At 43.9% G+C, this 15,414-nt stretch overlaps 1 protein-coding gene across 4 annotated transcripts; it reads right to left on the bottom strand.

Annotated features, from left to right (window-relative positions):
- Positions 1 to 3,386: 3,386 nt before the first annotated feature.
- Positions 3,387 to 15,193, bottom strand: CDCA7 (cell division cycle associated 7). 4 transcript variants are annotated; one of them, XM_047722437.1, is made up of 10 exons: positions 15,063 to 15,193; positions 12,256 to 12,381; positions 11,602 to 11,838; positions 8,767 to 9,003; positions 8,390 to 8,467; positions 7,060 to 7,260; positions 6,391 to 6,528; positions 5,670 to 5,819; positions 5,094 to 5,230; positions 3,387 to 4,732 (listed from the first exon to the last, which is right to left on the bottom strand). In XM_047722437.1, the coding sequence occupies exons 1-10, from the start codon at positions 15,081 to 15,083 to the stop codon at positions 4,702 to 4,704; spliced, it is 1,356 nt and encodes a 451-aa protein (XP_047578393.1). In that variant the 5' UTR covers positions 15,084 to 15,193; the 3' UTR covers positions 3,387 to 4,701. The 4 variants fall into 4 exon arrangements, with proteins under 4 accessions (XP_047578393.1, XP_047578394.1, XP_047578395.1 ...); XM_047722438.1 differs by having other exon boundaries at positions 7,060 to 7,257; positions 15,063 to 15,098; XM_047722439.1 differs by lacking the exon at positions 15,063 to 15,193 and adding an exon at positions 14,830 to 14,961.
- Between the last annotated feature and the right edge of the window lie 221 nt (positions 15,194 to 15,414).

Below are 15,414 nucleotides of genomic sequence, written 5' to 3'. Positions count from 1 at the left end.
GAGGCCCGGATCTGGAACATGCCAGTTTCTCTGCAACCAAGAGTCCATTTCTTACAACATCTCTAAGCAAATTCCCCAGCTTCCCGCAGCCACTCCAAGCTTTAGTGCCTTCTTCACTGTCTCAGCAACACCTCCTTTGCAAGTTCTTGTCCCCTCTTCTCCTCAGCCTCCCTCAATGTTGTGACTATTTAAAAGGTGGTCTTCTACCCACAGGAATTTAACGCCCTACAGTTAAAAGCCTCAGGAGTTGCCAATGTCCCTGCTGGATGATCCAATACCAGGGTTTCCCACTATCCCTCACCACAGAGGCTCTCAGCCCCCTCCCGGACCTTCCGTCTCCCTCTGCTTAACAGTTTCTGCAAAAGCCACCTTGGTACCCAGTTTGCCCTTGTTCTCACTGGCAGAACCTGATGAACACCTCCTGCTTCTCTAAGGCAGGCAAACTCGAATTAGTTTAAAAAAAAAAAAAAAAAAAGATAAAGTCCTCCTCCCTGGAGCAACCCTTTAGCTCTGACATTTTAGCTATGTGGCATTGGGCATTTTTCTCAACTTCTCTGGATTTACTTCCTCATCTTTAAGATACTACCTCACAAATGTATGGTTAACATTACGATAAAATAACATTTGCTCACCTTTTATTCCCCTCAGGACTTGCTATCACTTTCCTCTCAGAACCTAATACTTTGCAGCTACGCTTCAAAGCACTGAACTCTTACTCCATTCCCCTGGTATGCAAATAACCCAATTTTCCACCTGACCTTGAGCCATCAAGAGCTCCCTCTCACTTCTTTTAAAAGCAAAATAAGACACAAATATGCCCCTCTTGCAGCGTCCCCTACTGCCTTTGGCCCTCTTCATTATGAAACCACTGCAGGCTATGACTACAGTCTATTCCATTCCTCAAACCCTTAGTCCGTGAAGGTAAAGGTGGACAGCCTCTCTACCTCGGGAACCCAGGCTGGAGAGACAAGTGTAAAGACTATTCCTGGAGCATAAATGCTGTAAAGTGCTCTTCACATCTAATTGTCAAAACTTGAGTTCTCTCTCTGGGGCTCCTGGGTGACTCAGTCCGTTAAGCGCTGGCTCAGGTCGTGATGGGGGGACAGAGGTGCGGGTTAGAGCCCCGCACTCCGTTCCCTCCTCGGTGGTGAGCTTGCTTCTACCTCACCCTCTGCCGCTCCCCCTGGTTGTGCTTTCTCTAGCTCTCTGTCAAATAAATACATAAAAATCTTAAAAACAACAAAAATAACCAAAAAAGCTTGAGTTCTCTCACCTTTTCCGAAAAGCCAACAAGATGGCGGAAGTGGAGCAGAAGCAGCACCGGACCTCCCTCAAGTTCACCTACTGCCGCCGGGGCCTTGCGGGTTTCTGGACTTGTCCCCGCAGCAGCTCATGCACTTGCTCAGGGGCCCGGCTCCTGGACTTATTCCATCGAGGAGCAGCACCTCTTTGGGAGCCTGGAGGCTGGGTGGCCGCCCTGAGGGCATGCGGGGCGGCAAAGGGAGCTACCCGTGAGGCTGAGCGCCTGCACGCGGCGCAAGAGGCGCCGCCCACAGAGGGGCCCCAGGAGACTAAGGAGCACCTGTCCCGCGGGGATGGTGGGCGGCGAGGTGGGTGTCTACGACCGCAAGACCTCCAGCCAGGTGGGTATCAAGCCCGAGATGAGTGGTCGCGACCTATGAGAGGTTCTCCATTACCTACAGGCCAGTGAAGCTTGGCTGGCCTGGCATTGGAGGCACGCACTCCTTCCACTCCATCCCTCTGTAAGTGACCAGCTCCGCCAGTACACAGACTTCTCTTATAATTAAAGTTCTTTCAACTCTAAGGATGGTGTGTGGAGCTTTGCACTGGGGTGTGTGGGATCAAGTTCGGGGCCTCGAGGAATGGCTGACTGCTCAACTGATGGGTTTCTTTTTTGTAAGACGGGAGCCATTATAAAACCCATGGGTTCATCAGTACTATAAAACACCTGATGCTGGGGCACCTGGGTGGCTCAGTGGGTTAAAGCCTCTGCCTTCGGCTCAGGTCATGGTCCCGGTGTCCTGGGATCGAGCCCCACATCGGGCTCTCTGCTCTGCGGGGAGCCTGCTTCCACCTCTCTCTGTCTGCCTCTCTGCCTACTTGTGATCTCTGTCAAATAAATAAATAAAATCTTTAAAAAAAAAAAAAACACAAAACCAAAAAACACCCGATGCTGAGAAAATGCCTTTTCCTCTCTTCATTCCTACTCAGAACTTTTAGTTCCTCCACTAGTCTGTCAACCCTTTAGGGGTGTCTCAGAATCAGCTGCTGCTAGTCACTATTTTTGAACGACATTAGTTCCACTTATTAAAACATGGTAATGCTGGTGCCTGGATGGCTCAGTTGGTTAAGCGACTGCCTTTGGCTGAGGTCATGATCCGGAAGTCCCAGGATGAAGTTCCATATTGGGCTCCCTACTAGGCAAAGTCCCTTCTCCCACTGCTCTCTTCTCTCCTGCTCTCCCTCAAATAATAAAATCTTAAAAACAACAACAGCAACAACAACAACAAACCATGGTAACGCCAAAAACGTTCCTAACAGCCATCAATTTTACAAACTCCCCAAAATTTAACCTTCCCAATTACCTCCCTAAAAATGGGTTGAACTAGAATTTGGGTTAAGATTCCCAAGTTTATTAGAATACCTGTTCCTTTTGCATCTATCCAGAACACCAGTTTGTGTAACTTCATATAGTTTCATCTTTCCCCGAATATGTGGGAGGGAACAGGATTTCTGAGATAAGCCTAGAGCATATGTCTGCAAACCTACAGTGAAATGCCAGACTGCAAACATTTTAGGCTTTGTGGGCCATAGTGCCACTTGCTTTTTTTTTTTTTTTACAACTTTCTAAAAATTTAATACTTGGTACAAGTGCCATGTGAATATCAGCTATGGTAGGATCTGACCCACGGAGTATAGTTTGCCAACTCTGATCTAAACTGGGTTATGAGAGCTTTTAGACCATGGCTTTTGTCTTTTGCTTTTCTCAGACCTGGAACAGGCCTCGAGGTACAGCATGCCTTAGATATTCAAATGGTTGATAAAATCAAGCCAGGTATTGTGAAATCACAATACCTGGCTTGATTTTGGGTTAGCAAATGTTGAAGGAAAACAATATTGTAAAACCTCATGAGCTTTTATTATTTTCTATTTTGGGATGTAGCTGCCTCAGCTGATTTTCTGATCACAGCTAATGGTTGGTTGTATCACCAAGCTAGGTCCTGTTCAAAAGAGCTGGCTCTTGACCTCCAGAAACTTACGTCAAAAGGTAGAAATGGTCTTTTGTTTAAATACAAGGGAAAAAAATAGGTGTCAGTCCGGCAAAAATGAGTATTAAAGAATTAAAAATAAAAAAGCAGACAAGCTAGAATAAAATGTTTTATTATTAAAATAAAAAAAACTTTGTATAAAAGCATTACAAATCAAAAGCTCTATTTACATTTATTGATTCAATGTCCAATTAGGCATCAAACACTGAAACGGCACAGCGGAAGGCTGCACATGCAAAGAAAATGGACACACAAACACTTAAGATTCCGCCTCTACAAAACAATTTGATTAATGCAAAAGGAGAGGGGGGGTGGGGCACAACTCTTGATATCTGCCCAGAAAACTAAAAGGGCAGAGATGGCAAGTTAACAAGCCCTGGAAAGTCACCCAGTTCTAAAAAGGCACTTCTCATTGTTATAAAAGTGCTTAAAAGCTGAACATGAACCCTGTGCCTAGTTTATAACTTCAAGAAAGCAAACACTGCCAAGACGAGTAGTAGTAGACTTGTATCACTATCAATTTTCCATGCAAAACGATCAGTAATTACTTTGAAACACCTTACATATAAACCAAAATAAACTTGGCAAACTACTGTTATGCTGAAGTTTTACAGCATGAATTCAAGTCAGCCTATTCCTGAAGCCTCACCCTCCTAACTCCCTGGGATGTCTTTTCTACAATGATTTTGAATAGAGCCCTGCCCTTGGACCTTTGGGTGGTGACTGCGAGATCCAGATGCATCATTTAACCTTGTAGTGGAAGAAAGCAGCAGCAACTACGTCTCACCCAGGACAACTTGTACAAGAAGCGCAAAACATGGAATAGTCTCATGAGAGGCATCCAAAGTAATATACTCCACTTTCCAACAATTACCCAATTTTTCCACATGGTTTTAAGACTTGTGTGCCTTGATTCTGTTAAAAAAACATCAACTAGTGTGAACGCTAAATCTAAAATTATACTGCTTTCTCGTAAACAAGTTAGAGGGCTGTTCTCTGGAATTCAATAGATGTAGTTAAGCTAACATTACTACTGTGTTTCTAAGTGCTTGGTTTTATGGGTGGATTCCAGGGCTATTTCGACGCCAATTAAATCAAACATGCTTTCCTATAATTGCCATTTAAAGAGAATCCGGAAACAAAATGGTGGGAGACAACCACTGGAAATAGAGGGGGATGGTATGGGGTGCGGTGGGGGTAGCAAAGGAGGAACTGCAGGAGGGCGAAGTATAGCTAGCGATAAACCTCAGTGATGCTCAGAGACACGTGGGTCTAATGAGATTAACTTGATTTGCGTTTCCTATAAAACTGATCATCAAAATTCTTAACTCGGGGGTTGCAATCACGTGACAAAACCAGTAACTTTAGGAAGATCATCGAAGTAATAGGCGGAGAGTGGGTCTCCCAAACGCTATGCTTGCATTTCGAATTCCTGTTTCAGACTGAAAGAGAGAAGGAACAGGTCAGGATATGGTTTTCAACCTAATAAATTTCTTTGGAAAGCCAAATTCAGTTTCCAAAATGTTTTCATTGAGCTACAGTATATACAGTTAAGTGCACACATCTGAAGCATACAACGGGCATTTTCACGTACACATGCACACACGCACACACGTCACCACCACCCAGAGGAAGACAGAAAACATTTCCAACATTCGAAGACTCCCAGTGTGCCCCTGTCCAGTCAAAACCTGCAGTCCTCACCACCTGGAGACAACCACTGCTCTCACTTCTGTCATCTTTTATTAAGACACACATGAATGTAAGATTTGGGTGTGGAAGAGGGAAAAGCCAGCCGTTTACCTTTTCAAGTAAGCGTGCACATTCCCAAAGCCATGATATTTGGCTAGATACACGAGGACCCCGGTCGCACACCGCCCGTCTCGCTGCCGGCAGAAACTGCAGTTGCAGATCCTGCGGCAAGGTGGGCAGTGCCAGTTCTGAAGAATTGTGAAAACACACAGTTAAATCCAGTCTCACTTTCCTCCCCTTACTTATCCATTCTTATTTAACCTCAGAGAGGCATCATCAATTGCATTAAAAAAAAAAAATTTTTTTTTTTTTAAAGTAACAGCAAAAGCTTAATAGGATTAATTTCCATTAGTCCTCCTGATACTTCTTAGGAAATCCAGCAGAGGTTACACAGCAACTAGCAGGGGTAGAGTCAATTTCCCTTGAATGGTCTGGTCTCAACCACACACTCTGAGGTGGGCGGGGGACCTCATACTTATCCAGCACCAACACTATGAATTCATCAGCCTCCCCTGAAACATGCACCCCACAACAATAAGGGCTCCATCCTTTCCCTGTTAACCTTTTTGGCCCTTTCTACTCATGGCTGACCTTCAAGCCCACAGGACCACCCTTCAGGGCACCTACTGGATCCAGCAGAGCATCCTTGACCTCTTCACCATAACGGTTTCGAAGGCAGGGACCACAGAATTGACCTCGAACACCCCAGCACTCTGGGTTTCTGCAGTTTGTTTTGGTATCAATAGTTTTCTGGCGGCATTGATGGCAAGTAGATCCCTACAAATAGGGAAATAAGATGGGAAAAATGAACACAACACCGCTTTCTGTATAGAAAAATGGCATAAAGAATATCCTTCTTTGTAGATGTGTCTTGACAATTGGTCTTTCAATCCTATGTCAAATTATATACACATGGGTATGCCAACGGCAGGAAAAATAAATCAAGTATGGTGATTTCATTCAATCGGCAGATGCAACAGTTAATATTATCAAAACTAGTTTTCTGCAAGAAAATATCTTTTGCAAAAAACCATACCCAAATCTTTATTTTTAGCACACCACTATATCCTAGCACCTGTATATGTAGACATATACACAGTAAATATATATTGAACCCATTTCTAAATTAAAAGATCAAATGCTACCAAAGGCTTACTAAGCAAATACTACTCCTGCAGACTAAGAGATGTGTATCCCAAGGATGCTAAAAAACTCTCATGTGAAAAAACACACAGGAATAGTATCCCATATGCTAAGACCTTTAACATTAGCAAAACTCTAAGGATAGAAGCTATCTTTTTTCTCACAGATGTTCATGTTCACAGATGAAACGTATAGAGCTTTGTACCAATGAACGGTTATAGATCTTCTCCCGAGAGTTGTTGCAGATGTTCTCCAGCTCTTCCTCTGTGATTTCTTCCACGGGGCGAATTATATGCGGAAGGGTCATGGATCCGGCACGACGACTTCTGGGCATGTCCTCTTCCTGCATGACAAAAATCACGAAATGGTGCTCTTACTGGCTCTTCCCAGCTCTGAATCCCAGATACAGGATTTGTAATTTCTTCACAAAGAATTCAACCTAGCAATCTTTCTGAGAGCTTATGGAGAAGGAGCAAGTTGTTAAGTTTACTAAAGATAATGGGACATCATGGAAAAAGAAGCTAAAGAAAGCTTTGGCCACTTAAAAATAAAATCTTGAAATCAAAGTGCGGGGCGCCTAGGTGGCTCAGTTGGTAGAGCATGTGACTCTTGATCTTAAGGTTATAAATTTGAGCCCCATGTTGGATGCAGAGAGTACTTAAAAATAAAATCTTAAAAAAAAAAAAAAAAAGCATGCAAGCTTTGATCTTCTCACCCACTAACAAAACACAAATAAGTTTATATGATATTAACAATTCTGAATGATCTGAAAAGCTTTATTACAGGTCATCTGGTTTTGAGGCTGTGTGGGTCCTTGTGTTGTGTGTTGGATACTGGGCCAACAGAAGAGCAAGCACAAATGTGGAGAACTCACATCCATGTAGCTGTCCATGGTTTTCCTCTTCCTCACCAGCATGTACTTATCCTCCTCCTCTTCCTCCTCCTCCTCTGTGGGTAGAGCACTAAGGGACCCAAGGATCCGAGACCTTGATCTGGTAAGAGGACGAGCTCTTCGTTCAGGGTTTCTCCTGGAAGCAACACCTGGGAATGTACGCCTGCGCGGTGTCTTTGACTGCTAAGTAAAACACATGTGATGCAACCCATTTAATCCAGAATGAAGAGAAGTGGCACCTTCTCTTTAAGCACATTTTTGTTTAAGTAAAACGAGAGCTCCATTTCCTAATCCTCTGTCCTTTCCATAATGCACGGAAAGTGAGCCCCAAAATGATACAGCTGTTGTAATTCTGCTACCACCAAGCCATTCCTCTCAGACTGAGAGATGATTCTTTTATTCCTCCACTTAAGAACAGATCTCATTTTCCAAAAAAAAAAAAAAAAAAAAAAAAAACAAAAAAAAAAAAAAAAAACAAAACAAAAAAAAACACAAACAAAAAAACTTTCTACAATATCTCTTGAGCCCTGAAACATACTCACTATTTCTACACGGCACAAGAGAGAAATGTATGTATGGTTTTCCTTCTCCCGTTCCTTGCTTGCCTCTTTCCTTTCTCCTTAGGGAGAGGTGGGGAAAGGAACTCTTCCCTTTTGTACCACCGCAGACACATCAATCTCCCCTTAGTTGTACCAGCTAAATTCCTCAGAAGATAATCACATATATTAGGCCATGACTTGTTTAAAAAAATTGTCTTTTCCTCTCATGCTCAGTTATTAAAAACCTCTACTATTACTTATCTACCATGTAGAAGGAATATCCTAATGCGGGATACAGAAAAAAAAAATTCAATCTTTACTCCCTGCCCTTGAGGGGCTTAGTCTAGTTGGGAAGGAGAGAAATAGACAGACAAAGGGGTTTAAGCTCTGCAGAAGCAGGGCTTGGAGAGGCCACACCTGCCCTAGCATGCACAGAAGAGGTCCCAGAGATCTGTTAAGTTTTCTCTACTTCTTTGTCTGGAGGACTACACAAAATAAGGAAATTGGATTTGAAAATAATAAATCTAGGGGTGCCTGGGTGGCTCAGGTGGTTAAGTGGCTGCCTTCAGCTGGGGTCCTAGAGATGGAGCCTGGGCCTTGTGCTCCCTGCTCAGCAGGGAGTCAGCTTCTCCCTCTCCTTTTGCCCCTCCCTCTACTCGCGTTCTCTCTCTCTTTTTCTCTCTCTCTCTAGTAAATACATAGAATCTTAAAATAAAAAAATCTATCTTAGACCTGTCCATAATACTATAATATAAACAAGGATTTATACTTACTGTACTGGGGCCTGGGAGGGAACGCCTTCCAGGGAATGAGCCAGGGAAGCTTTCTAATTCTGACATTAGTTTTGCAAGCTAAAAAGGGAGGAAATTCAACAGAAATTATTAGTTTAGAATAACTGCTAAAGAAAAAAAGCAACTTCTGGAAATTATAGTAGCATGTCTTGAGTTTCTGATTTCACTTACACATCTACCAAGACTTTTGATAGATTAAAAAAGAGAAATTATTTTAGGAAAAGAAGCACATTTTAAAGCACACATTGTGAAGACTTCACAGTTACACTGACAATAATTCTTAGAACATAGGTATGAGCAATGAGCAGCTTACAGAAAGGGTGGGAAAGGTCAGTGTTAGCACAAAGTCAGATACCTACCATTGCTTTGTTTTGCTTTATATTTAAAGCTCTTTTCTCCAAAAAATTCATTCCATTTTCATCTTCTGAATCAGAACTGGAATCAGTCACAGAATTCTCAGGAGGCTTGGAGGGCACTGCTCTTTTGTTCGTGGCTCTCCTGGTGTTTTGAGTTGGGAACTTCATGGCTACCCGGAGGGGTCCGGACCTTCGGCACTGGCTGCGGGTCCTGTAGCCAGTGTGGTCTGACTGCAGTCTCTAGTGAATCAGGAACAGTGGAGTCATTAACGACTTGTTGATTGTCGGACAGGCTGTACCACTATGACTACAAAATCCCTTCTGAACAAAAGACACTGACAGCAAATAAATTTTAATGGAATACTTTAATAGTCAAGTTTAACTGACAGCTCTGGACAACAAATCAGGAATTATAATAAATACAATAATCGGGGTAATTTAACTTCTCTAGCCTATCTGAGACACGTCTTTATAAGCCATCTTCATAGCCCTTAGTTAGGTCAGTGGTTCTGAGTCTGTTTTGTCTGTTTTGTTAATGTGAAAATCCCAGCTCCCTTTTTAATTCAAAAATAGATCTTTCATTTTTTTTTTTTAAATGCCTATAAAAACAAGCATGCGTTCTCTCACAAACATGGTTTCAATGTTGGCATTAAATATGTTAAAGGTGCCTTAGTGCTCTAATCTACTCTTTAAAAAATTTGCAGCAAATAAGCCTAACATGAAATTCACCATTTTAACCATTTGTAACTGGCAGTTCAGTAGCATGAAGGACATTTGCACTGTTGTACAACCATCACCACCATCTATCTCCAGGACTTTTTCATCTTCCCGAAACTCTGCACCCATTCAACACTAACTCCCCACTCCCCCCAACCTCTGGCAACCACCATTCTACTTTCTGTCTCTATGAATTTGACTACTTGAGGTACCTCTCTAATCTACTTACTGTAAATTAAAACTTAAAAAAGTGTTTGAGATTCCCAAAGTCAAGTGGGATTCCATCATTAAAAATATAGTAAAATTAGCCATCAGGGAAAAGCGAATCAGAATCACAAGATACTGCTTCATTACCCACTAGTGGAGCTGAATCAATAGCAAGTATGGCAAGGATGTAGAGAAACTGGAACCGCATACACTGCTGGTAGGAATGTACAAGGTGCAGCTGAAGACAGCCTGTTAGTTTGTTAAAAGGCCAGAGTTACCACAGGACTCATTCGTACATATACTCCGGGTATTATGTCCACACAAAAACTTCTATGTGAACGTTCACAGCAGTGCTTTTTACAATAGCCAAAAGGTGCAAGCAACCCCAAAACCCAATAACTGATGAAGATGATAAATAAAATTTTGTACATTCACGTACTATTATTTAGCAATAAAAAGATATTAGGTACTAGGACCTGCCACAACATGGAAGAACCTTGAATATCTTTCATGAAGTCAAAGAAGGCAGTTACAGAAGACTGCATAGTATACGGTTTCATTCCTTTGGAGTGTCCAGAATAGAAAATCTATCATGGTAGCAGACAGACTGGTGGTTGGCCATTGTTGACTGAGGGTACTGGGAAAGGATGAGAAGTGAATGCTGATGGGGAAAGGGTTTTTTGGGGAGCTGATGAAAATATTCTAAATTGATCGTGGTGATGGCTGAAAAAAAAATTGATTGAGAAAAGAAAATAGATCACCCATAAAATCCCAGAAATGGAACAGCCACTGTTTTTTTTTTTTTTAAACATTCAAACATGTTTAAAACCTGCACAACTTCTAGTATCCTTTGTGTACTTTTAGTGTGCCTGATGATGAGAAAATGACAAACTTTTATGGATTCTTAAGACTTTGAATCGATTGGTATCTTATTAATTGAAACAAATAGCATCTACAAAGAATGGAAACAGTGCCCAGAAATGACCCGGGCTAATGGGATGTAAGACCTGAACAATGTTTAGGTCACATGCAGATGTACAGATCAGCCCCTGCAAGAACTCCAGTCTGCGCTGCTTTGGACCACCATCCCTTCTTAGACAGGCAATGCTACATTACCACCAAGTCAGACAGTGATAAACACTCCTTGGCCAGATGCTCCTACTTATGTCAGCATCGGTATGGTCCCTGGGAATGGCTCCCCATCAGACCATAGTGAGCTAAAGAGCATGCACTGACTGTTAAGTCGACACACTGCTTCCTTTGTTGAGACAGTCCTGCTAACCAGAGTCTGCAGAACTAAATAGTATGCTCAGGGAGAGTGGGACCAAGATGCAGCAGCAGCAGCAGCAGTGGCCTGAGCAGAACAGCAGAGGTTAAAGGTAAAGCAGCGTGCACAAGAAAAGGCAGCCAAGGAGCACAGGTAAAAGCAAGAAGGGCCCTAACTGTCATTCCGTGCACTTGAACTCCTGAACATAAGTCACCACAAGTTTTTTTAAAGGAGGTCTAGATCCACCACGGGAACCAGCATTTACCAAAGGCCTACTCCAGGCTGGGCCAATACTGGGCTGGGCACTGGAACTTACAACAGGAATATAGCTAATCTTGAGGACATGTGGGATTCCGGTCAATCAGGCTAGATTTCTGTGGCAACAGAAATCTGGAGGTTGGCCAATTTTATCTTCCCAGTTCCCGAGACTTTCAGAGCCTACAAAATGTTCAAGCTTTACAAGTAGGACTATATTAGTAAAAATCGTTGTAGGACATAAAGAAGAAAACAACTCTTAAAATTTTAAAAAGGTCAACAAAATCTTCTGGCATGACTAAAATGAAAATTACGAGAAAAAAAATTTTTTTAACCAAGTATGTCATGCCTGTAAATGTACCGTACTTCTTGACATGGGTTCTCAAACTCACCATTCCATCCTGTATCTCACTCTCTGAGAAACCGCAAAATGATTCATCGTCAGAGTCGGCATGAAAAATACTGGCCAGTTCTTTAGTGACATCTGGCCTTGATTTCTGTAAAAATCCGCAATGGTCTAATACATCTTGCACCTCACTTTCTGAAAAGCCGCAGAAAGATTCATTATCAGAGTCCTCATAAAAAACATTTGCCAGTTCTTCACTGATATCTGACCTGAATTTAGGTTTCTGTAAAATAAATAAATAAATGTGGTTGTGCATTTTTTTCCCTTTTTCAAGAACCAATTTTCCATAAACCGTGCAGAGAGCAAATCACATTTACAAGTGCACTACAAGAGAACAGCTTTTGTTACAAAGAAAAATGGTTCAGAGGTTTACAAATGATTTCTGAGTTGTTATGGCAAATCATCAGGCATGTTAGGTTAGGCAACATTTCAAAAAGATAGAATAAGTAGCTAATCTACCTCCAACAATTACTACCTAGAACCACAGCAAAAAGTGAAATGAAATTACAATGCATACTGTATTTTCCAGCGGCTGTATAGAAATGCAAGCAAAAAGCAAGCGCTTTTAATCACACACAAAGCATTTGGGGCACTGTGGGCACTGCGGACTCAATTCTGTTTATTCTCAGGCAGCACTTACCGTGTTTGCAAAATTATCAGAGGCAAAGCTGTCACAACTGTCATCAGAGGATGATGATGTTTCCATGGAAATCAACTTCACATATCTAAATTTCTTTACATTCTTCTTTACTCCGTGATCCTTTTGCTGCAAATGAAAATGGCAATGCTATTAAGTCGGGCGCTTACTACACTAACTGAAGACATCATTTTTGAGTTTAGTAGTTCAAACAGCACAGAGTGGATATATCCATTTCTTATACCCTACGTAGTAAAAGGAGGATTTGCAAATGCTATAAAAATATTTTCAAAACCTGATAAAATCTTAAAAGGGGACCCCTTTGAAGGAATTATTGTTAAGGACATCTATAGAACTCCCTCACTGCCCACCTCTCTTCCCACCAAGCAGAATGTGTGATATGAAGTTCCCAAGGGGTTTAATACCAACCTCCTAAAACCTGACTGTTAAGAAGATTAGATTGCACTTCCAAAAGGAAATTTCAAAAGTACAAAATGATAGGAGTGATTTCTCTCCCTCAGCCAAAAATCAAGCTAATGAGGTCTTTTTATATAAGATTTGGGCTGTGTACTGTGATGCTAATTTCCCAAACTACAAAAACTGGCTAGCACCTCTACTTCAACATGGCAGGCTTTCAAGCTGGTTCTGCTCTAACCAAGAGGGGTATAGTGATTTTAGCAAAAGTCCCTACAAAGCAAGTGAACAAAGATACAAGGAGGCAAGTTAAAGGTCAAATAGCACTCCAAACCCAGGTAGAATGCCTGATTCCACCTCAGCATTCTACCAGCCCGGCATGACATTCAGCTCTTTCTGAAGTCTCCTTGCTATACCACTCTTGAGTTTTTAGAAGTCCTTCTGTAAGTCACAAATTACTCCAAGGTTATTTGTTCATAAACACCAAACAGCCTGGCTTTGCTCATCAGAAAATGCAATTAGCATCTATCTCAAGATAAAGACAGCAATTTCTGGCATTTCTTAACATTTAATGAGACCTAAGTATTTTTAGTTCCTGTGTTTTAATTTTCTTAAATACAGTCACAATAGAAATGACTCCTCATACTGAAAACTTTGAAAGGCACGCTCTGCTATGGGCCCCACAAAATAAAGCTAAGATGTGAGGTGTCAGGTGGAAAGAACATTCTCGACCTTCCTCGTACACTTAACACTATGCACTTGATTTCAATCTCTTGCAAATAAAATGATCATGTCTTTTGTCCTTTTAGAAAGGCAGAAAAATGTGATAATAGGTAATGCTACTACCTATTAAAAGGGCTCTCACAAGCACCCCATTTTCCAGGTGAGGAAATTCAAGGCTCCAGGGAGGTGAAAGAGTGCCCGAGATGACACAGCTGGAAGGAGAATCCAATTCTGTAATCTCCTAGGACATCAATGATCTTTGCACAACTGGAGCAATTTACTCATCAATCTACCTATAAGCAGTCAGAGGCCCAGGACAGCCTCAAGGGAGGCAGTCTACTGGAAGCTGACAGGAAAACATACGCTGGGCTTTAACACGTCAGCACATGCCAAGAGTTAGCAGGCAAATGCATGTTTTAGAGGAAAAGACGTAGAAAAGGGCAAATGGTCATGGTTGAGATTAACTTTTCTGGCAGGCAGGTAATTAACTAATACCACTAAGCATGTTTTCACATTACGTATAATTCCTTGCAAGAAAGGTGCTATCATTATTCCCACCTAACAAACGGGGAAGCTGAGGCGTGAGGGGTTAAGTGGATTACTCCTAACAGGATGTCCCAAACTGGAGCCCAGGCGCGTCAGATTCCAAGTCCTGTTACAAATGGCTTTCTCCAACCTAAAAGCCAAGGCCGGGTTACACCCAAGAGGGGTTTCTCTGAAGCCACGCCCCCAGCACGCCCTCTCCCACACCCCACCCCACTGGAACCACAGCCTCCCCACGTGTGTCACTCTTTATTTATTTTAAGCAGGTCACACTCTTCCTTTCCACCCAACCCCCATCTTCTAACATCTCCTGGGGCAGACCCTACGTTCCGGTTTCCGTTAGAGCAAAATGTAACGTTCCATTCAGGGCAACATCCTGCAGCTGCGAGTAAGGTTGGTGGGTGGAGGAGTGGGAAACGAGCAAATGGTCTGCGTACAGTTTGGACCACCCGGTCCTTCAAATGCCCTTCATCGCCGCCCAGAACTAGAGATGCCTACCCCCCGTGGGCGCACCCAAGTCCTAAATAGACCACTTTGAGAGACCTTTAAACTTCAAACCCACGGATCCTCAGCGGTTAGAAAGCGGATGCTGGTGTGGCAGGCGTAAAATCCCGCCGGGAGTGCGTCCAAAAGGCCACCGCGCCCCCACCCCCCCCCCCCCAGTGCGCTAGGTGTTGCCGCAACGAGCCACGCACCCGCCCGCAGGCTGCACGCTGGAAAGGGCTGCAAGGCTGCAGGGCAAAGCCCCCAGGGAGCAGGGCGGGAGGCGCTCCCCTCCACCCGGGCTCCGGCCGCCAGACACAATGGGGGACCAGCCAGGTCCAGCCGCTGTCCGGCCCGGAGCACACGTGCACTTCAGGCGCACGTGGCTTCGGGCTCCCGGGAGTGCCAACCCACCTGAAAACTGCTCAAATCTCCGACCGCCAGCGCGCCGTGTGCGCACGCCCAGCGGGGTCAGCCCCGGGCTCCGAATTACGCGAAATGCATAAAATCTGGGGCTTGCCTACAAGGGCGCCGCCCAGGACCGCCACCGGTGGATAAGCAGCACTCGGTCCGCGGAGTTAGAAGGAGTTGGCCCGCGCCCAGCACCCACCGCACCCGTCCCTCGGATTCAGCAGCCTAGCGCTCACCCGCACGCGCCGAGCGTCCATGCTGGCGGCTGGCGCCCAGGCCGGCGCTCTGGGACTGGAGAGCGAAGTACCGCGAGCCGCGGTCCCACAGAGCCGAAGGAGCCGGAGCTGCAGCAGGCGGGGCGCGCAGACCCGGGCCCGGAGGGGCGGGGCCCTGGCCGGCTTTCCCGCGTTGGGGCTCAGGTCCTGCAAGCTGTGGTAACAGCCTTCCCCAGCGCGAGATCCTCTCCGCACCGGGGTAAAAAGCGACCCCCAAAATATTGTGGCTTCAAGTTGCAGCCTTGGAATACCCTAAAGTCCGCCTTAGAAAAGCAGCGCTTTGGGGGCTCTAGGACATTTTTTTTACGTCGCT

This window comes from Lutra lutra, chromosome 3 (assembly GCF_902655055.1).
Source record: "Lutra lutra chromosome 3, mLutLut1.2, whole genome shotgun sequence".
NCBI classification, from domain to species: domain Eukaryota; kingdom Metazoa; phylum Chordata; class Mammalia; order Carnivora; family Mustelidae; genus Lutra; species Lutra lutra.
This window is presented reverse-complemented; position numbering and strand designations above follow the sequence as displayed.